Raw genomic sequence first — 22,895 nt, forward strand, 5'->3', positions numbered from 1 at the left:
AACCAGGAGGGGGGCACAGCAACCCACCATCAAGGTAGAAGAGTTAGAAGCCGCCTTTACAGCACAAGCAGATACCATAAAGGACTGCTGACCATGGGAAACTAGACTGATGTTGCTGCGATTCTCACCCAAAAGAATAGCTGCACCCTCTGTTGACCATGAGGCACTAAGAATTCAACATCCAGAAGATAAGATGGCAGCACTTCGAGATAGTGCAAAGAGCTGTTGGGGCTCTGAGAACCATCCCCACCTGTCACGATCTTACCAATCTCAGCATCAAAGGAATAGCCTCCCAAACAGGTTTACAAACCCATATGGCAGCAGCATCCAGCATTAGTGGGCTGATTTGGAAGCAGAACGGAAGTGTCTCCTCTTTCCAGGAGCAGTGTGGCATGGAAGTGGTCATGTCTCTCTTGTTCTGGAGATGATGTGCCTTGAGACCTCTCATCTGGGGAGCCAGCAGTCCCTGCTAACTATCCAGTTTTACGAGACTCTAACCAAATGAACATGCTTATTTTATTTTTATCAGCTTTGCCATGACCTTTCTCCACTGGCCCCATTTCAAGGTGGAGAAAGAGATGTCAACAGAAAGGAATAAGTAAATGTTGAGTAGGAATAGTGCTGAAATGGAGATTAATTAAGTTCTGGGAGAAAATGCTGAAAATGAGTTGCAGTTGAATTCTAAAAGAAAATGTTGAGGGAAAATAAGCTCTGATCCTGAATGAGGCAAGACAGGAACTAGGAAGTGAGCCAGACAACTCACATGACCCTGCCTGTGCTAGGTAATAGGTGGAGACAACCCAGATTTGGAGGCTTCCCTCACACTGGCTGATAATCAGTCCAAAGTATACAACTAGAAGAACATTTAAGGAAAATCTCAGGTACAGTTCACATCATTTTTTAAATAATCCAGAGAAAACATGATACATTTATACTTCTTTTATTAAAAAACAAATATCAAGACCATGAGTTTGTCTTGAGTTATAAAAAGTTTATATTCAACATTTTATATTCAGCATTTCATCCTATCTAAAACTGCACTAGATCACCACACAAAAGCAGCTCTTTCACGTAACATACGGGCACCAAAGCGCTGCCATTCTCGTTGATATATCCAAAGCTCCTGTGTTGTATCCAGACAGGCTAGAACAGCACCCCCTTTCCACGCAATCAAACGAGGATCCATGTCCTAAGATTAAAACAAATGAAAAGAATGGACAAGGTAACCAGTGAGGAATGAGATTTCTGATTTATTGTACAGATTTCTGTTTATTGCTATTTATCAATTTCTAATGGATCATTTCATTTTTGTGTGTTTGATTTTGAGCAAAGTAAAATCCAAAGCAGTGTTTTAGCGTGGAAAATGTTTTTAAGGAAGTATGCTTGACTAGAATCTAAACTAGCAGCTGCTGGTATTTCAGTGTTGAAATTGCTTAGTAGATATAAATAATGCAAGGCAGCAGAAAGAAACGAGTAGTTAAGAATGCTGAACAGTCTATGTACTTTTGATGTTTTTGGTGTAAACATGATGAAATAAAGAGGCAAGGCCCGACCATAGCCAAGGGGCTAGGCCTAAAATACAGTCTCATCAGTTGTAGGGGATAAGGGGTTGGAATTGACCCTGTCCGGTTTATGATGTCAAAATGGTTATAAGAAGCTGTGCTTTTCCTGTGATTGGCAGAGTTTGGGTTGCACCTGCTCTCCCATTAGCGCTTTTGGTTTTTGTCTTAATAAACTCTGTTCCTTGGAGCACCTCTCTTTGTCTGGAAAGTTTTTCCTTCCACACTAGTGAAAGCTAAACACCACAAACCCACTTACATTTACTTTAATGCTATTCCTATTTTTAAAATGTGGCTATAATTACTGCAAAATGTTGTGTACGCTGCTTAAAATCTCCTTTACCAGCCCAAATCAGCACAAAAAGCACCATTTACTTTTTGGCTAAGAAAGATAATTTTTGTCATTCTAATGAATTTTAGGGAGATGGGGATGACTTTTATCTGTTAGTCAAACATCTTGCTCAAAAGCTGCAGTGCATGTTCTTTGCTATAAACTATACCATTTTAACATATAATAACTCTCTGTACTGTACATTTAATTGCAATTTGTAATTAACTATCTCTAAAAAGTGTGCTTTGCTGGAAGATTCATAGCATTGTGCATACTAATGCTACTTTTACCCATTCTACCATCATCAAAAGCAGGGATGGGGAGGATCTGACCCCTAGCACCTCTTGATCTGGCTTCTTCTCTGAGCCCTGCCTCCTTGGCCTTGCTGCTGTGCACAGTCTCCCTACAGTGGGTGTGGCCCATGGTCAACATTTATCTTGCCTGCAGTTTCATCCTGCTCACTGGATGTTACCAGCCCACTTTTGCTGCCTTCTTTCAATTCATGTGTGTGAGATAGAAAGAAGTGTGCATGTAGAATGTCACAGCATGGTGAGGCCAGAGAAACTGAGAGATCATACTGAAAGGAGATGAGAAGCAGATAAAAAGGCAAAATGGATACAGAGAAATCCTGTTGAGAAAAGGCAAAATGGACTGAGAAGGGGGTAAGGGGACCACCATAGGATTCTTTTGATTGGAGAGAACTGAAAATGCCTTTTCTTCTTTAAATACTAACTTTATATTTCCAATATGTTCCCTCCCCTTCCCCCCCCAGTTGTGCAAAATGAATTTTTGTCCTCAATTCCCTTGCTGAGCAAAGGCTGAGAAGTGAATCCTTTGAACAATAGAAGAAGACATGAGCAGCTGTAGCAAGAGACTAACAGAGAGCAAATGAATGAAAAGGGGATGGCTCTTTTGGTTCTAACCCCACCCCCTGCCATCATGTGGTCCCTGACAGAAAAAAGGGTCCCTGCCCCAATCTAAAAGTGCATATAGATTCATACGTAAATACCTTTGGTCTTGTAATAACTTCTACATTTTCAACAACTCTTCTGAAAGAAGGAGGCATTTTGTTGAGAATTCTGTGCTGAAGAAACTCTTGGGCTTTATGGAACATCAGACCACCTCCTACTACCAGGATGGAACTGTACATTTTCTTTTTGGTGTCATCTGATGCTGGAAAAATGCAAACGAGAACTGTAAGCCATGAAGACTGAATTAAAAAGTTGTATAGAATAAGCGAACAAGTTACTTTAAAATAGATTGAACTTGGCAACTAACAGCAGATGGATAAGAGCAAGGGGAAATATTTAGTTTCTGCAAACTTATGAATACTCCATGTACTAGAATGGATCTTGCCAAAAGTATTAACATTAATAATGAAACAAATGCATATAGTTTTCTTACCACAACAATCAATGCTGTGCAAAATTGCTTTGTCAAGGCCTAATGCTTTCCCTTCAAACTGAGATATAGCAGTTTTTCTGGACATGTGAGCTGTTAGCGGTTCTTCAGACTCATTTCCACCTATAATACAGTCACTGTGAGAAGTGCCTAACTCCATTTCTGGAGGATAGAGATTTTCAGCAATGCTTGCAGATTGGCCACGCAGATCTCCCTCAAATCCACCAGGCTTGGACATGGACTTCCGATCGGCTGTTGCTTTTGCAGTCTTCAAAAAGCAAAACAGTAATGGCAATTTATAATTTAAAAAGATCAAAATATGTTAAATGTGAAATGCATTCCAAAATATATTTGAGCAGTGTGTCAGCTAAGATATGCCCACATACCTCATCTGTAACTAAGTGGCTGGCCAGCACATAAAGCCACACTGCTGTTTCTGGCCTTTCCCCCCACAATGTTTTCATGTACTGCAGGCCAAGTTATTAATGAACAAGGATTAGAAAAACACCACATGTTGTCCTATCCAAGTCTTCCATTTCTAATGGTTTAGACAGCACAGTGGAACAAACATTCCATACACAGCATACCATTGTAGCCACACTTCTGGAAGCTACTGTGTGTGCCATTCAAACTACCGTACATGCAGCTGTAGGATCAGGGTACTAGCTGAAAAACACTGCAGAACTTTTGCTTTTATTCTTTTGTAAAATAATTTTATATCCTCCCTTATTTTTACATAAGGTGGATGACATATGACAGCAATAACATCAAGCAGAATAAAGTAACATGAACAAAGCCAGTAATATTTACTGGCCATGTTATGTCTGAACTAGGGATCATGGTTGGTTTCATTCCACCTAACAACAAACCTTGGCTTTGCCCCATGGTTTGTTTGGAGTGAAACAAATCACGATCCCTGGTTCATATGTAATGCTAAACCAGGCACTGTGGTTTGCTGTTCATGCTAGGGGAGGAGCAAAACGGGAGTCATCTGTGCATTTCATAGCCACTGATCTATTTCAAAGATTTCTCTCTATATTGAGTGTACGCAAGGTGGCTAGCATTTATATCCATTCAATTCTAGAATCCAACTTTCAGCTTCCTGATCTCAGTAAAGATAGAGAGCAACAAATCCCTATGGTGATAGCTCTTCAGAGCCTCAAAATTACTACTAAGAAAGGTCTGCCTTGACATCTTGTAGCCTTCCTTGCAGAAGGCACTTAAAGCAGGACTCCCACAGATGATCTTAATAAAAAGATTTGTATGTGGAGGTAATGAAGTAATGAAAGCATCACTCTCAGTTAAATCAGGGGTGGAGAACCTTTTCACCCTGGCGGGTTAGATCCTCAGGCCCACCACCACCAGTGGGCCTCTTTGAGAGATGTCCTCTTAACACCAGGTGACCCATTTTTGCTCTGTAGCATGGCTTGAACTCAAGCCATCTTCAAGCCCTGCTGTTGGCAGGGTTTGGTTCCCCTTGGGAGCTCTAACTGAGAACCCCCAAGTAGAACCAATCGCAGCAGGGCTTGCATTTGGCACCAAATGTAAAAGGCACTGAATACAAGCCCCACTTGCCAAGCAACGATCAAGAGTGCATTTTAAGGTTCACAATTATTCCTTTGCAGCCACGTCTTTTCCTTTGCACCTGCAACTTTACTAGCCCCACATGACACCATATATGGGCTGAAGCTTCCCCACCACTGGGTTAAATAAAAGAAAGCCATTTGCCTTTGCATGTGTGTGCATGCACACACAGAGACTATGGCTGTGGTTTAGCTTCACAAGAGAGCCTCGGCAAATCTTCAGCTTGCATGCTCCCATCCAGCACAGCAATGAGAAGATCAGAAGCTTCCACTTCTGTTTTAGATTAATTGCTGTTTAGTATATTGTCCAAACCATAAACTGTGATTAATTTATATTATGCTTAGCTGGAACAAGCCAACTTCATAAACTGTGGTTTTAAGTCCACTTCTTTAAACTAATTACGGCTGAGATTAACCACTGTTTATCTAGGTTCAAATAACAAAGCAAGTTGCTGTTATTCTAAAATGAAAGCAAAAGCTTCCAAACGCCTCCTCACAGCCATGCCAGAAGAATGCACAAGGCTAAGGCACACTGCAGCACCTTTAGTGTTACATCTTAACCAGCCCTATTAGTGTGATCTTTCTATCTATTTTCTGGAAGGAAAGCTTTAATTGTATAATTAGATCTATGCAGAAAATAGGTCTCCTAGGAAGAGAAAAAAGAAAAAAGACACACACACACCTGCTCCTGCTTACTTTGAGTAGCTAAGAGATAATGTTCGTCATGTGGGTCCTCAGGGTCACCTTGTGATCGTTGTTGCAAAGAAGTCATTTTCTGCCCCACGATTCCAAATGTTGCTGGATAAAATAACACCATAGGAGCCTAATCATGAGAGGTGGGGAAGTTTCAGATTCTCTTTCTAATTCCATCCATGCTTGCTTGTACTTGCTTTATAATTAAGCAACCAGTTTAGAGAAGCCAATAAACATCTTGGTCCAAATGACATGATGCTTATCAGCAGCATGTGTACACAGAAATACTTTATTTGATGTTTATTTAATTTAATGTTTCAGCATTCAAAAGCTGAAGGCTAGTTATGTCATATTTGTATTAATGTATATCTCTTGAAGACTGTAACATTAAATGAGATGGTTAGAAGAGGAACATATAGATAGAATTGTTGAAAACTAAGGAACATCCCACCCTTTTCTATTGTCTTCTGCAGCTTAGGTCTGCATCCCAAAGAATACTCATCCCAATCTTTACCTGTAACTTTTCATCTCCTAAGCGCAATTGATACAATAAAGCTGGAGAATCTGGGTGACGGACTTGGAACTCATGATCTTTCAGTCCAGATAGATCCTGATAATAAAACATAGAAAATGAATGTTTAGTTCTCTCAAACTAAACGAATAACAAGTGAGCTATATATGTGAATTTTCAGTATTCTCCAAATACTTGTATGTCTCCCCACTGCTGGTAACTTTATAAACCTTTATCACCATTAATCATACATCTAAAAATCTTGTGTCACGCTAGACTATGACAAAGAAATTGGCCAGAGGAAACACAAAGCAAAAGTGTAGGGCTCGATGTCTGAACTTACCTGGTCTAAATGGCAAAATGTTTCTTTTAAGTGCTGGAGGAGAAGACAGTCTGTCTTTTTAGCTAGCTGGCACTCTCTGTAAGGAAATCCTGCTCGCTGCATAAGCCAATAAAAGCATCTTGACACATCAGAACCTCCATATGCAAGACATAACCTAAAACAAAAACTTTTTAAAACCAGTTGGAAGGCTTACATCTTTTTAACAATCTATTATATCTTGAGACAGGATATTTCAATAATACAGAAATATTTGTTCATGATTACTGCTACAGTCATGCCTTTGCTCCAAGACAAAAGCTTACTGTACCAGTAAGTGAGTGTTTCACAGGCTGCACCAATCTTTATCAATACAGGGTCACAATCACAAAGTTTAGACAGTGTTTAAAAGAACTGACTACCAATCCAGTATCAGGGTCAGATATAGCATAAGAAAGTAAAATAAATAAAATACCTGGTGTGAGTTATTTAAGCTTGACACCATTAAAGCAATCATGTTTTCACTGAGACTGTCCTTTTCCCAGTAAAACAATATAGTTACATATTTATAAACCAGCCATATTTATAGTTATAGCACATGGGTCTAAAGACACATGAGACAATGACCTTGCTGAAAACTAAATGGGTCTGGTCAGTGTCTGGATGGATGACTGCCTCAGAACCACAGGTATGGCGATTTGGGCTCCACGAGAGAAGAAACACCATATATAGATGTAAGAAAATAAAATGAAAAACAAAAATATCCCAATATGCAAAACCCCTTCACTATAGTGTGTAGGATCTAACTAACCCGTTTTTAAACATAAAAAGCATATTGTTCCATAACTATAACACTGGCACAAGTATAACAGTACAATAAACGAGTCATGAATTACCTGAACAACAGCAACAATCTCACAGACCTTGCTACCATAGAACATGCTACTTGATCAGTCTATGCACAATCCCTTCAATTGTACAGATGACACCTTCCCCCATTCTTGTGTGCAAAGGGGAAAGCTTCTCTCTCATGTTGATAGTTTGACACTAAAGGCAAGAAATCTAAGGACTTTCTGGATTCTTTTGAAAGGAGGCTACTGACATTGTGTTCCAAGTGTATTGCGGTCAATCCTCAACATTACATGAACAGAGAAAAGTTTCCATGAACAGAGGAAAGTGATCATCTAAAAGTCTTTGTGTGAAAGTTGTTATTATGTCTGCCCACTTGCTGAAGTGAGGGTGTTGGCAAACATTTGCAGACACAATAAGGGTTTCACTGCCCCCAAAAGCCGGATGAGTAAGTTTTGTGCAAAATAATAACTATGACAAAAAAACCCACAGTTTTACTGGGTCACAAGAAAGGTTTTAAATGGAAAAAGTGTTTGAATAATTCAAGTCTGAAAAGGGCTTTTGTAAACTTCTGAGGTACTACTGACCTGTGATGCCATTTGTGGTGACATTAAAGGAATCGTCTATTTTTTTTCATTCTCTGCACTCTTTTCTCACACAGAATGGACAGAAGATGATGAGTAACTAACTTTAAACAATATTTTGCAAGGGTACTTTCACTCCTAGCAACTTATGTGCATATTTTTTCAGTAATTCTAACAGGGACAGAACTGACCCAAAAGGTGGCAAGAGTAAAAATGTTTTCAAAAAACTAAATTAATGCGGGGGTGTGATGCTTTTATGTACATATATTATACTATATTATACTATATATGGTAGAGGTTGGTATTAGGTTGCATATGGTAAGTGGTTAGTGAAGGGAGGGGGAATGAGTGAGATGAGAATCTTATAAATGCTGTGTATGACTGTTTGAGAGAATGGGGGATGGTTGTTTATATTTGAGTAAATGACAGTTGGATAGGGTTTGGTTTTTGGGAGAGTTAGTTCGGGCTGAGTTTATGAGATACAGAGTGTTTGGCCTCGGACTAGATAAGCAGGGTTTTACTTGTATTTGAAGCAAACTTAGTGTAACATGAGAGAAACAAAAGAATGTTAATCTGTAACCACATGCTAGAGAATCTGAGTTAAAAGTGATCTTGTTTATATGTATGCTTTTTGTTGAATATTCCTGTTCAGTGTTAATCACATGCCTGTTCACTGCCAGCTATCTGAGGACACATATTGGTACAGAGGAAAGGGTTGTAACAATATCGAATGGCGGAGTTATCCTAGAGTGAGAGAACAACAGTTACAGGTATAGGAAGTCAGCCCATAGCTGTAGTTTTTTAGGGGCACAAAGATACACAGGAGGGTTGAGGCTTTCCTAGTGCCTAAAGAGTAATAAGCAGATGCATTGCTTAGCTATAGTGTGTGCAGCAAAACGTATCCCTTCCTGCTAAAGCCAAGGTGATAGCAGGGGGGATACAACAGGGGGCTCCCTGAAACATGCATGGCAATTCACACCTTGTCATGGTTGAGGGCTATTTGGAATATGGAGTTGTGGAAAACTTGAGACAAACTTTTATGATTCCCCCTCCCCCACAGTGTTGATGGGGTCATTTAACCCTATCTGTCAATGGAGGGTTCAGAACACTTTACAACCCTTTCAGGAAGATATTGTGTAGCCGTAGCAGCATGTGTGACGGGGTAGAGCCACCTTCCTGATACCAGCGTCACTGCTGCCTACTTAGGCAGGGCTGGGTGGTAGCAAGGTAAGCATCATACATTGGTGCAACTGTGTGGTTTCCTTCTTACTGCCTCCCAGCCCCAACAGAAACATAATCATAGAATAGTAGAGTTGGAAGGGGCCTATAAGGCCATCAAGTCCAACCCCCTATATTAGGAGGGCAGCCCCACTCCATTACATGTGCTGTTACTGTTATGTCTTAAGATATTTTCAGAGGCCCTTACTCCGAGTAGCACTCTCTGGCATGGACTGAACCATACTGTCACAAAATGTTACAATCTTTACCCCCGCTTTATGATAGTTACCTGGTGTTACGATGTGAAACACCATCTTCAACACAGCAGACACTTGTCTTCTGATCTCCCACATCAACAACACATGCACTACCTAAACCACTTCCAAAAGTAGCACAAACAGATTCCTGATGCACCACTATTCCTAAAAACAAAATTGTAGGAAATCTGTTATATACACTACTTTGCTAGCTTATTGAGAACAATTTTTCATATGTACACCTTTACTGAACACTTCCCATTGCAAGCCCTCTTCTATACAAATCTGAAGATGTATTTACTGGGAAGTGTTTTCAACAAAAGAGAGAGTAAGATGTGCTTATTACTACCCATACATTTTGTAAATAGGTTGACTTGTCACCATGGTAATATTTTCACGTCACAGCTTCTTTGTTTAATATTTAATTTCTTATCAGTGTTTCATGCATTTCCCAACTAACTTTAGTTTTTTCTATAAATCTTGTTTGCAATGAAAAAAGCCATTAAAAACACTCCTGTCGCTATATTTCACCTTTCCTCTCAGATACCAAGCAAGCTAATGCCTTCATACAAACACTAAGCCACACAAGAGTTGCTCTCTCATTGTGCTATCCCACATAGTTATGCTATGTCTGTAAATGTGAATGTACCACTCAGTGAGAAAGACAAACACCATCAGCCCTGCACACATGAATGTGGTATTCACAATATATCGCACCTGTATAAGACAGCACCATGGGGAAGCAGCTCCCATGTGCCTTAGTGCCTCTGACGAAAGGCTAAGGTGACAGCAATTCCTATTTTTATCAGTGCATAGCCTAACTACCACTATGCCATAAATCCCCCTTATCATAATAGCTCAGTTCACAATAATGTTTTTCTCATATTTTGTAGAACAGGCCCTGACTGCAAGGAAAAAGGACTGGAAACCAGCAGTAATCAGAGGTTTTTTAAAAAATGCAAATAGCACTGTTGGTGAGTTGAGAATGACTATTTGGAGCAGGAGCCATTTGCCTTCTTGAGCAGCCCATTGCAGCTGTCTTTAAGAGATTGTTGGGACTTACTATAGAAGAAGCTCTGGACCTCAGTAGTGTTACATCCAGAAAAACAAAATTATTGACTGTCCTTTGGTGGGAGCTAGATAATTATACCTCTGAAACTCCATTTACAACTTAAGGAAGTACATAAGTATACTAGACGGTTTTGACTCAGCAAATCAGGTTTGTATTCACCAAACACTGGAGTAATTTCTTTGAAATCTGGCTACAAAGTTGCAATTTATTAATTTCATGATATCTCACTCTTTGGCAGCATATATTTATCACCTGGTTAAAATGACTATAAATGAGGGCCACAAGTATTGTGGAAAATACTGATTCCAATTTAGAAACAAAAGGTAACTTTAAAAGCCTTGCATTAAACATATGGCCATAGATGCTGCTTTATTACCTGAGAATCCCATCTTCATTAAGATCATATTTACTATTTCTTTCACATGTTGCTTGTTATAGATGTCTGGTATTAGTAAAATACATCTGTAATACTGGAAAAGAAAAGAACAAAATCAGAGTTCGCTTTCCAATGTGTTAATCTTCAACAGTACTATGGGTGTTGCCATGAGATATCTAAGTAATTCAGACTATTTGAGGAAGCAAAAATACTGGTTAAAAGCTAATGACAATTTCATCATTTTAATATTTTAGTTCAGGGCCGTGGCAAATCTAAGCTTTAGATCTTGGCTGCGTTGTGCCAAATTTCCTCCTGGATGTTTAACCAATTCCTGTAATGCAAAAGTGGCTAGCCTTTTTTGCCCCAAAGGCTGCATTCTCCCTTGAACAATTATCCAGGGCCACATACCAGTGGGGATGTGGCTGCTCCCACAGGCACACTGGGTTATATTCAAGGACTTCTGCCTGTGCGACAGAGCTTCCACTCCTTCTCCTGAAGCCAACAGGAACCATTAGTTTATTATGTAACTTAACAGGGAGGAAACCAACATTCTGATATCTGTTCTTTCAATTATTTTAGATATTCATGTTTATATTTTGGATTTTATTCTTCGGTTTAATTGGAAGGTGGTTATTTGTTTTTTTACTATCTGATTTTTATGCCTGCCTGCCTTTGGGAAATTAGGTGTAGATTTTTTTAAACAAAATAATATATAATAAAATTGACCAGAGCTCTCTTGTCATGGAATTGCAAAGAGGGAACACCATAAAGGCTCTGTTCTGAACCTTCTTAGCTCTGATCCTAAAGGGTTCAAAACAGTATGGCATCAGATGATCCTGGGAGGGTGTTAGCAAGGGCTGTGGGACCCAGGCTGCAAATGGCTTTAACAGTCAAGCTCTTTTGTAGAAATCATGATGAAATGTTGGCAGTCACTGTCATGTTCAGCTGAAGTCAGCTCACCTTCAAATCCTTCAGAGGTATTTCTAAATATTTCTGAATTGCATATGACCATATAACTTCAACATCAGCTAGGACTGCAGTAAGGGAGCCACCAGGCCCCGAGTGAAGGTTCAACTGTCCTCGACGAATAGGCCCATGAACATTGTAACAGTCCAAAGGGTTAACATACAACGCCTGAAAAGAAAAATTCAGCATACTTATCTCATTCAAAGTTTAATTGTGAACACTTGGAATGTCCATACATTTACTAGTTTGTAAAACATCAACACAGAAAAGCATTTAAAAGCATATCAAAACATACAACACTGTTCAGGCTTTAGTGTTAACAGAAAACTAGCAATTTGTCTTGCCACACTGCCAAATTGCCAGCCTGTTCCAGAACCCATAATACAGCAGCATGGAGTAGACAAAAAGCCCACCTAACAAGCAATCTGGCATCTCCTCCAGGTGACCAGGTAGGGAATTCTGTGTATGCTGCAAGAGGGTTGTTACTGCTGCTGCTTTTTTAAACTTCAGGAGATCCATGTGCTACAAACAACTGTTGTAGACATATGTGGGCTGGTAAAACTCCTTCTGGGCAAGTATATTCGGCTGACATAACTACATGTGATCCAAATATATTTTTAAAAATAGACATGGTTGTGCAGCTGTTAAAAGTGAGATCTGAGAGGAAGATTAGTACTTTTAATGAAATGAGACAAGGTGTTCCTACCTCTTCTCCAATGACATATTCTGGATGATGGGCAGTGTTCGTCCATTTTATTCCAGAGCTATGATCTAAAATAGCAGGTCGCATCTGTCTATTGTAAGACCGAGCCTGAGATGTAAATTTAAAACAAGAAATGGGTTGGGGTTGGGGGGGACTGTTAGACTTGAAAGGAAGCTTTTCTTCAAAGTCTATCTTAAGAACACAACTTTTTCTTCACAGGATGTTGTGAACATAGGTATTGTCATGTGTTATATGAATTGCTTAAATATTATCCTAAAGAATACATTACTCAATTGAACTATCATACCAAAGAAATAAAATTCCAGAGGGAACACAGGAAATTGCTTTAGACCAGATTATTTGTCTGTCTAGCCACGTAGTTTAAGCTGACTGGCAGTGGCTCACAAGGGCCTCAGGCAGAGGTCTTTCACCTCACCTCACCAGATCCTTTTACTTGCAGATGCATGGATTAGACTTGAGATCTTCTGAATGTCAAGCACTAATCTATGGTTCAACCCTGCCTTTAAATAATTTAAAGACTAGTTTTGTTACTATTTAAACTGCTAGCCAGCTTTTCATTCCTTTTGCACCAAAAAGAAAAAGAAAAAAAGGAGGGGGGAAGCAATTTCCATTAATCAGTGTATAAACTGGATACCTGATCAGGTGACACAGGTATACGTCTGACACCATTTGACATCTTTTTGGACCATATTGCTTGGTCAACCATTTTAAGGCCATTTTGTCTTTGTTCAGTACTTTCAGGTTTCTAAATAAAAGCAAACAATAAATTACTTTTCATCTAAACACAGAAATAAGTCTTTTGAATTTATTTACCAAAATATTTACATACTGTCAACTCTTCTACAATATCAAGGGGGTTTACAATATATTCAATACTGAATATATTCAATGGCAAATCAAGAAAGTTTAAATAGTTGCATAGGCTAGTTGACATTTTTCCCCTGAAGCTCAGAATCAAGTTGATAGTCCTTAGCAATACTACTATGATTTATCTCATAACGTCTCAGGACATTTGTTTTTTTTGAGACCACAACGGTTGAAATGCATTTTCCATTCAAATGCACAAAACTATAACTCTCTTCACACTCCTTGTTGGAAAAGTCTGTTTTTTAAAACCATCAGGTCACTCACTACGACAATAGTTTAGCTTTTTAATCCCCCCATTTTCCTTGGATTGTGATTTGATGTGTCACCATCCTCAGACTGAGGGAATTTATTATAGAAGCAAGGGATTTGTTACTGAAGCCAGAGAGACTATACTACCTATTACTCTGCAGAAAATTCCTGTATAAATTAAAGAATAGCTGATGTCTCTGTATACACGGACGTGTGCGCAAAATATTACATAGTACAAGCATTTGTTTTCTGTACAGAAGTGACATCTACATAAAAAAGAATCTTGTGTGATGTGGGTCTCAATGCTAGGTGCAAAATTTGTCCCTCTTCAATCTTGTGCAATTTATAGCATGGTTAATGTCATAGCCTGTGTAGCTGGTACAGATGATGCAAGCCAAATGTACTTTACTAGAGACCAGGTGCTATCGTGCAATCCAGGGATACTCTACGAAAAGTAGGGATCACTATACATATTTAGCAAACCAGAAGAGTTTGAACTAAGTAATAGTATAATACTAATATGCATAAGACTTACATTGAGTCCTTCTCTGAGAAGCCAACTGTCTTTATATGTGGGTTGTCCTTGCTGTTTGTGTCTTCTTGCAATGATGTGAGGAATGCTAACAGGAAGCGTGTCTGTTGCTCTTCCAATCCTTAAGGTCATTGAGCCAGGATGTATTACAACAATGAAGTTGCTCTGTATTTGCTAAAAGGAAAATATTCTATGAAAGCCTGTAGCTATACCTCATTTTGAAAACCTACTTCCTTTTCAAATATTATAACTTGATGCCATTTTACCCTGAGCTACCACCAGCTAAATATAATGCAGTTGTATGTTCTACTATTTGAATAACAGTGATTTCTTCTCCTACAAAGGACATTTATATAAGAACTTCTTGCACATCTAAAATAGCTTTTTAGTATTCCAAGCCAAAAGTTAAGAAGAGGTACAAAAAGGTTCATGGTACCTAGGGTTTTATTTGTTCTTTTCCCATGGAGATTGTTCTACCTGCACTGACTTCTTAATTCTCATTCACCAGAAGTCACTGCTGGTGCACAGGTGCAATCTGGCATTTGGACAGCAGGTAGGTAAGTCAATGCATCAGAGTCTTTATCTCCACCCACCCCTCCCTGAAAAAACACAATCCTGTAAGGACAGAAATGATGTAACGTCATTCACATAGCAGTAGTGAACCCAAGGGCTAACAATAACCAGCATCATTAGGCTTAACACTGACAGGGGAAGACACTATTATATGACCACTAGAAACAAAAGATTAATATCTTTTCCTAGGATGTTATACTAGATATGGGTATGCACCATGAAATGCATTTTAATGCATTTACACACTGAAACAGCGGCAGCTTGCCCTAGAATGTAATTAGTTCACTTCTATACTGTTTGCATTACCAACTCAAGTTTTTTCTCAGAATACATTGCAACACCCCTGCTAAGCTGATAATGTGGCTGGCACATAAGTGCTTTAAAATGAAAATTAAAGGTAAACTACTGCTTGTGAGTGTAGGTGTAAATATACCATGAGATTTATAATATTATTTAATACATATTCATGCTGTGTTTCTGTACCACATATCAGAAAACAATATGCACTCAAAGCATCTGCTCAGAATGACAGGTTCAGTAGTCCACTGCCAACTGAGAGACTGCTGTACTGTATCAACTCTTGAAGAAGGCTATCGTATAGTCAAGAAACCAAGGGAGAAATAACACTGCTATTCACCCCATCTCTTAGCCAGAACACCAAAGGCCACTAGGAGATTGTAACCCCTACCTCCCAGAAAGAACATCATGGCAGGGGGAAGACTAGCTAAGAAAAAGGAAGGCTGCACCACCAATTGCAAAAAATAAAAAGGGGGGGGAAGAGTGGAAAACCAGTTGTAGAATAAATATTTTAATAATATAAAGTAGAAAATGTCTAAAAGAATATGGAATAAGGTATTACAATCCCAATGTATTTTGAGTATCACACTTTTTTAGCGGATCAACTATAACTATTCTCTTTTAAAATATAAGGCTGAGATGAACTTTTCCCTCAAAAAACTTATAGGGGAAAGACCAAGCTGGTCCCATCCATTTAGCTGCAGAGCACTTGTTTCCCCTCACCTGCTAGGAAAACTACTTGGATACAACCACCAATTGTCCTCAGACTGCAGAAGCACACAATGCCTGACCCATTGATTAAGGGATGCTGGTTTCTATGTGCGCGCATCGTTTTACATTATTTGCAATATCTTGTCAGCCACTTGCAGAGTAATCTGATTGATTTACAGGGTATCAATCTTCAAATTACATGACAGAAATAAAACTCTCAGTGGTTAAAAGGGACTGTGACCAGGATCCAACCTATCTGGAAGGTACGCATATTCTGATTGGAAGCCCTGTCTCCTAATCCCCAGGTGGATATGGCAGGTTGTGATTATTCCCTGGCAACATTCATGCACAGGAGTACTGTCTTCCAGTTGTTACTATTTCACCTACTGCAAGGCTTAAAGCAAGTCTAGTGTACAATAAGGGAAGTAAGTAATCAGTGTTGAAGTGTTTTTGAAACAAAGAGTTTATTGTGGAATAAAAAACAAAACAGAAAGGATAGGATTGTAATATTCATAAAATACTTTGAAGCTGAGTGCTGGTCCACAGATGTCAGCCTGATCTTTGGTATGTTGACAAAAATTTCGATTTGATTTCAGGGGAATATAGATCCGATTATAGCCGGAGGATATAACCCTATGCACACTTACCTGAAAATTGAACACCTTAAGAGTTGCAGCGTTTGGTTGCCTCCCACACCCAGCAGCCCAGCAGCAGCCTCTAGCCTACAGATCGGCGTTAAGAACAGTTGGGAGGGGAGAGAGAACTACAACACTCCATTTGCCTTCTACTTAGAGCTCTGTAAGCCGCTTTTTTAACATCAAGTTTATCCCCCTTTAACACCTTTTGGGACTATAAGAGGGGGGTAGTGTTGAGCTGAGAAGCCCACCCCCTTCATGGCCATCCCCCCTACCTTAGGGTCTGGTTTTGGTGGCAGTGAGAGAGCAGTGTGACGGACGGCCAGAACATCAGCCAGGTGGTGGTGGGAGAGCGCCTAGCCTGCTCCCCCTGCCTGTGGTGTGGAGGGCTGTAGAGAGTAACGGCCTGGCGGTGGTGAGAGCGCCGCAGAAAACAGCCAGGCCCTGGACTCGGCGTGAGGCGCCAGGAGAACGGTCGGGGCGGCAGCGTAGAAGAGCCGTGGAGGACATCAGCCCGGCGGCGGTGGGAGCGCCGCGGAGGGCAACCAGGCTCTGGGTGCGGCCCAGCAACCGAAGGAAGATTGTCATCTTTATTATTGCCACCACTGCCAAGACTAGGGCTACTTGTGTTGATTTTGGGCTGATTTTGACTGTGGGGATGTATGGATGTGTGGTTGTGGGGGAATTGTAATGATTTTTAATTTTAATTTAAATTTAATTTAGCAGTATCAGAGTGTTAGAGGCGGGTCTCCGGCTCATTATTGTTTTAGGGTGGGTGGCCTGTCTGATTGGCGAACAGGGACATGGGCATGTGCAAGTCAGGGGGGGATGTGACAGGGAGGGTGAGGGGCCAAACTATAGAAAGAGTGGGCGGCAGACGCTGGAATGGTACTGTTGGCAGACCATGCCAGATGAGGGGAACACGGGATAGATGTGTAATACCCATCCCATGTTCCGGGTCTGTTCAGAACCAGACGACAACTGGGGGATGCAGGATTCCTACCGACCTTCGATTGTTGTTGTGTAATGCCAGGTCTGTAGTACAAAAAACATAGCATATCCATGATATAATCTTGGATGGGCAAGCAGACCTGGCATGTATTACGGAGACCTGGCTGGATGAGGCCTCAGCTCCCATTCTTGAGGCCATGTGTCCACCGGGTTTCCGTTATGCACAACAACCAAGGGTGGGAAGGCGGGGAGGGGGTGTGGCAGTCATCTATCGGGAGTCTCTAGTTTTTACCAGACCTCCTCTTCATAGGACTAAGTTTGTTGACTGCATGTACTGGAGGTTGGGCCCGAAGGGCAGTTTGGGGATCCTATTGTGTACCGCCCACCCCGCTGCACAGCAGACTCCCTGGCCGAGGTGCTAGAGATGGTCTCGGCTGTACGTGCGTTGTCCCCAGAGCTGTTAATTCTCGGGGACTTCAGTGTACATGCTGAGGCCACTCTCGTAGGAGCCCCTCGGGATTTCCTGGAAACCATGGCTTCCTGGGAACTGCACCTTAGTAATATTGGGCCCACCCATGTAGCCGGTCATGCTCTCGACCTTATATTTGTCCTGGGAGGGGAGGGAAGTGTTCTGAAGTTGGGGGTGGCTTCTTCCAACCCTGTGTCATGGTCAGACCACTATCTGGTAAATATAGACTTCTCGATACCACACACCCTCCGTAGGGGAAAAGGACCTATTAGAATGGTGCGTCCCAGACGCCTAATGGATCCAGAAGGATTCCTGACTGTGCTTGGGGGATTGGAACCTGCTGAAGGCCGCACGGTCGATACCCTGGTGATGGAGTGGAATGAGGGGATCACCAGGGCTCTGGACCGCGTGGCGCCGAAACGTCTTCTCCCCCTGAACAGAACTCAGTTAGCACCTTGGTATACTCCACGGTTGCGAAATCTGAGACAGGAGGTGAGACGACTAGAACGCCGGTGGCGGAAATCCCGTTCCGAAGATGTCCGGACACAGGTTAGAGCAGCAGTAACTGCCTACCAAGTGGCAATAAAGGCAGAAAAGAAGAGGTTCTTTGCTGCCTCTATTGCGTCCGCAGAGTGCTGTCCCAGGAGGTTGTTCCAAGTGGTCTGAAGCCTGGTCGGTCCAGTTGCTCAGGAACCCTTGGAACAGTCTAAGGCCTCCTGTGACAAATTAGCAAAGCACTTTGCCGACAAAATCGAACATTTACGGAGCTCAATTCCGTACGACATGGACACAGTAAATGAAACAGAGTTGGCCAGTTGCAATCCGGTCAAATGGGATCGGTTTCGACCTCTTCCTTCTGAGGATGTGGACAAGGTGCTCTCGACTGTGAAGCCTACCACCCGTCTAACTAATCCTTGCCCATCGTGGCTCCTTGTGAGCTGCAAAGAGAAATTGGGCGAGGGGATTAAGGCGGTGGTCAATGCATCCTTGGAGGAGGGTGTAATCCCATTAGCACTCAAGGAGGCAATTGTAAAGCCCATCTTAAAGAAGTCCTCCTTGGATCCTCAAGTTTTGAATAACTTTCGCCCAATTTCGAACCTACCATTCCTGGGCAAGATCATTGAGCGAGTGGTGGCTAATCAGTTGTCGACACACTTGGATGAAACGGATTATTTGGATCCATACCAATCGGGTTTCAGGACTGGACATGGAACTGAAACAGCATTGGTCGCTCTGGTTGATGATATGAGGAGGGCATTAGATAGGGGAGAATTCACCTTTCTTGTCCTCCTCGATCTCTCAGCGGCTTTTGATACTGTCGACCACAGTATCCTTTTACATCGCCTGGAGGAATCGGGAATAGGAGGCACGTAACTACAGTGGTTCCATTCCTTTCTTTCCGACAGGCATCAACAGGTAGCATTGGGGGAGGAGGTTTCAGACCCTTGGCCTCTCAATTGTGGTGTGCCACAGGGCTCTATCCTCTCTCCCATGCTATTTAATATCTATATGAAGCCGCTGGGGACAATCATCAGGAGATTTGGGCTGCAGTGTCACCAATATGCGGATGACACTCAGCTCTATCTCTCGTTTAAATCTTCACCAGAGTCTGCTGTGGAGACCATGTCCAAGTGCCTGGAATCCGTGAGTGGATGGATGGGAAGGAACAGGCTGAAGTTGAATCCTGATAAGACTGAGGTGCTACTCGTGGGAGACAAGGGAAGGTTGGGAGATGTTGACCTGGTGTTCGACGGGGTGAAATTGCCCCTGAAGGACCAGGTCCGCAGCCTTGGGGTTGTTCTTGATTCCAAGCTGTCCATGGAGGCTCAGATTTCGGCAGTGAGCCGGGCAGCTTGGTATCAATTACACCTCATTCGTAGACTGCAGCCCTACCTTCCTGCTCATCAGCTCCCACTGGTGGTACATCCCTGGTCACCTCTCAGTTGGATTACTGTAATGCGCTCTACGTGGGGTTACCCTTGAAAACGGTCCGGAAATTACAACTTATACAAAATGCTGCGGCTCGACTACTTACAAACTGTCGCCGCCGGGAACACATCACCCCAGTGTTGTTTGACCTACACTGGCTTCCAGTTATTTTCCGGGCCCAATTCAAGGTGTTGGTATTAACCTTTAAATCCCTATACGGTCTCGGCCCAGTTTATCTGATGGAGCGCCTCCAGCGCCACCAACCATGCCGCCCAACAAGATCAGCCACACAGGACCTTCTCTCAATCCCGCCAACTAAAACAGCTAGGTTGGCGGGGACAAGAGAGAGGGCATTTTCAGTGGCGGCCCCCACTCTCTGGAACTCCCTCCCGTATGACCTTCGACATGCCCCTTCCCTGAATGTATTCCGCCAAGCTTTGAAGACCTGGCTCTTCAGACAGGCCTTTGGGACTTACGGGGAGGGTTAAATTTTTACGACCAATAGCCTACTACTCTGTACTGGAACTGTTTTATTGTTATATTGTATTTTATGATGTATTTTATTATGACGTAATGTATTGTTGTTAAATTGTACGTCGCCTAGAGTGGCCATCGGCCAGATAGGCAACCCACAAATTAAATTATTATTATTATTATTATTAAGGCTTACTTCTATCTATGTAAGAATTGCACTACAGAACTGCACAGTTAGGGCAGAATTTTGCATTAAGAGGGATTGCTAACCCCGCATCCTCCCAATGCAAGTTCAGGCAGATTTGCAGAGGAGAATCCGTGGGCGGTAAAGGAGTTAAGTGCTCCTTCCTCCAACCCATCAATTTCCCCTTGTGAATGACCCCTACCGCATATTATCACAGCAAACAAGAATTTGACATCACGCGTTTGCTGAGTAGTTCCAGCCTTACACGGGAAAAAAAATCACACTGGTCTCGGTGGGGTTTGCTTCGACATAGGAAGCTGTAAAACAAACCATACAGTCCCCAGAATCAAGTGGTAAAGCATTCCTTTGATTGTACCACTTCGGACTACAGACAGGGAGCCTGCATGGTCGAAAGCATCCCCATGAAAGAAACAATTCCTGCCTAAGGGAAAAAAACCGCACGGCACGATTCAAGAAGGCTAAGCCGACCCTTTGACCACGCTGACGTGCCCAGCGTTGTGAGCGCCATGAGTTTTTTTAAAAGGCAAGCCAAGACTGGGTACTGCTGGAACATGGGATGCCTAATTTGGGTGATAACAGGAGAGGAAAAGCTTTACCACTTGATTCCGCGGAGCATATAAAAGTGGGCCTACGCTGTTAAGCCATGATCCCACTCTGCAGCGGCTGCTGTGTAAGAATTGTTGTTATGTGCCTTCGGAGGCGGGGAAATAACTCCCTTCAGAGCGCAGCGCTTCCTGGCCCTCGTCGTATCAGAGCCAAGAGCGACCTCCAAGGGCCTCTGGGGCCGGAAGAGACCTCGGCTCGGGCGTGGGTTGCTAGTCTAGCGGAAGGAGCCTCTCGGTCTAAGCCTGAGCGTTGTCTCACTGGACGAGGCTCACCTCCTGAAGCGAATCAGGCACCGCGGCAGGGACGATGGGCCTCTTGGCGCCGCGCTGCTCTTTCTCCTTGTCCCTCTCCTTGTCCTTCCCATTCTCCGCCGCTGTCTCCCCTTTCTCTGCTTGAGTCATGCCCTGCTCGTTCCTGGCTGCCGCTGAGTTCTCTCCGCCGCCGAGTAAGAGCGAGACGGGCTCCGGAGAGCCTGGAGGCGGAGACAGCGACTTCTCCTCCCCAAAAAAGGTTGTGACAAGAGCAGGCGCCTGCCTCCTTCCGCAGCTCGCTCTCACCTCATCCCACCCAACCAGCGCTCTTCGCTGCCCTTTTTCGGCTGTGTGGGTGACGCAGAGACGCGACGGCCTTTCCAGGCGGAGGGACAGAAAACTACAAGGCGGCTCAGGTTTTACTTTAGTGCTTTTGCGAAACTCTGTTCAAAATAACCCCTTTCCCTCCTCCCTCGCTATTTTCTATAGGCATGTATGTGTGTGTTATTTCTTGCATCCCTATCCCACCTTTCTTCCAGGAAACTTCAGATGGTTTACATGGTTTTTATCCTCACAGCAGCCCTGTGAGGTAGGTTAGGCTGAGAGACAGTGACTGGCCCAAGGTCACGCAGTGTGCTTTATGCTTTAGTGGGGATTCGAACCCCAGTCTGGCAGGTCATAGTCCAACACCGTAACCATTACACCACATTTATGTAGAAATGGCAAAGCCTCTCAGGGGGAGCAGGTGTAGGCTGGCCACTAGGAACACAGGGAGCTACCTTATACCTCAAACCAGGGGCCCATCTAGCTCCGTATTATCTACACCAGCCTTCCCCAACCTGGTGCCCGCCAGGCAGTGCCAGCTGGGGCTAATGGAAGTTGGAAGTCCAAAATGTCTAAAGGGTACTAGCCTCGGAGAGGCTAGCAACTATCCATACAGGAATCTTACCTAGTGCCTCCTGGAGATGCCAGGGATTGGATATGGTAGAGCCACTAACCTACATAGTTCCACTAAGGATACCATCAAACTATATGAATTTTGCACTTCTAAATTCTAACACATCACTTTCATTAACACAGATAGTGCTAGATGGGAAATTTGTTTCTGTAATGATAATAGGAGTAAAAGCATTTCATGAGCAAGTATGACTTTCTCAGCAATAGTTTTAAGAACATAAGAAGAGCCTGCTGGATCAGGCCAGTGGCCCATCTAGTCCAGCATCCTGTTCTCACAGTGGCCTACCAGGTGCCTGGGGGAAGCCCGCAAGCAGGACCCGAGTGCAAGAACACTCTCCCCTCCTGAGGCTTCCGGCAACTGGTTTTCAGAAGCATGCTGCCTCTGACTAGGGTGGCACAGCACAGCCATCATGGCTAGTAGCCATTGATAGCCCTGTTCTCCATGAATTTGTCTAATCTTCTTTTAAAGCCATCCAAGCTGGTGGCCATTACTGCATCTTGTGGGAGCAAATTCCATAGTTTAACTATGCGCTGAGTAAAGAAGTACTTCCTTTTGTCTGTCCTGAATCTTCCAACATTCAGCTTCTTTGAATGTCCACGAGTTCTAGTATTATGAGAGAGGGAGAAGAACTTTTCTCTATCCACTTTCTCAATGCCATGCATAATTTTATACACTTCTATCATGTCTCCTCTGACCCGCCTTTTCTCTAAACTAAAAAGCCCCAAATGCTGCAACCTTTCCTCGT

At 42.5% G+C, this 22,895-nt stretch overlaps 1 protein-coding gene across 2 annotated transcripts; it reads right to left on the reverse strand.

Moving 5' to 3' along the window:
- Positions 1-924: 924 nt before the first annotated feature.
- Positions 925-21,494, reverse strand: ACTR8 (actin related protein 8). Of its 2 annotated transcripts, none has more exons than XM_061618241.1 (13): positions 21,214-21,494; positions 14,095-14,265; positions 13,078-13,188; positions 12,426-12,530; positions 11,714-11,887; positions 10,754-10,847; positions 9,338-9,470; positions 6,422-6,587; positions 6,082-6,177; positions 5,557-5,697; positions 3,295-3,559; positions 2,900-3,063; positions 925-1,189 (listed from the first exon to the last, which is right to left on the reverse strand). In XM_061618241.1, exons 1-13 carry the CDS (start codon positions 21,340-21,342, stop codon positions 1,046-1,048), a joined length of 1,893 nt encoding a protein of 630 aa, XP_061474225.1. In that variant the 5' UTR covers positions 21,343-21,494; the 3' UTR covers positions 925-1,045. The 2 variants fall into 2 exon arrangements, with proteins under 2 accessions (XP_061474225.1, XP_061474226.1); XM_061618242.1 differs by having other exon boundaries at positions 6,422-6,575; positions 21,214-21,493.
- Positions 21,495-22,895: the final 1,401 nt, after the last annotated feature.

The sequence above is a fragment of the Rhineura floridana genome, chromosome 3, assembly GCF_030035675.1.
Source record: "Rhineura floridana isolate rRhiFlo1 chromosome 3, rRhiFlo1.hap2, whole genome shotgun sequence".
Lineage (NCBI taxonomy): Eukaryota > Metazoa > Chordata > Lepidosauria > Squamata > Rhineuridae > Rhineura > Rhineura floridana.

Excerpts from the sequence above, each read along its gene's own strand:
- ACTR8 (XM_061618241.1), bottom strand. The coding sequence starts at position 21,342 with ATGACTCAAGCAGAGAAAGGGGAGACAGCGGCGGAGAATGGGAAGGAC. Across the intron at positions 13,189-14,094 it reads TTCTCAGAGAAGGACTCAAT|AAACCTGAAAGTACTGAACA; the intron begins GTAAGTCTTATG and ends GCTTTTATTTAG. Across the intron at positions 11,888-12,425 it reads AATATGTCATTGGAGAAGAG|GCGTTGTATGTTAACCCTTT; the intron begins GTAGGAACACCT and ends TTTTCTTTTCAG.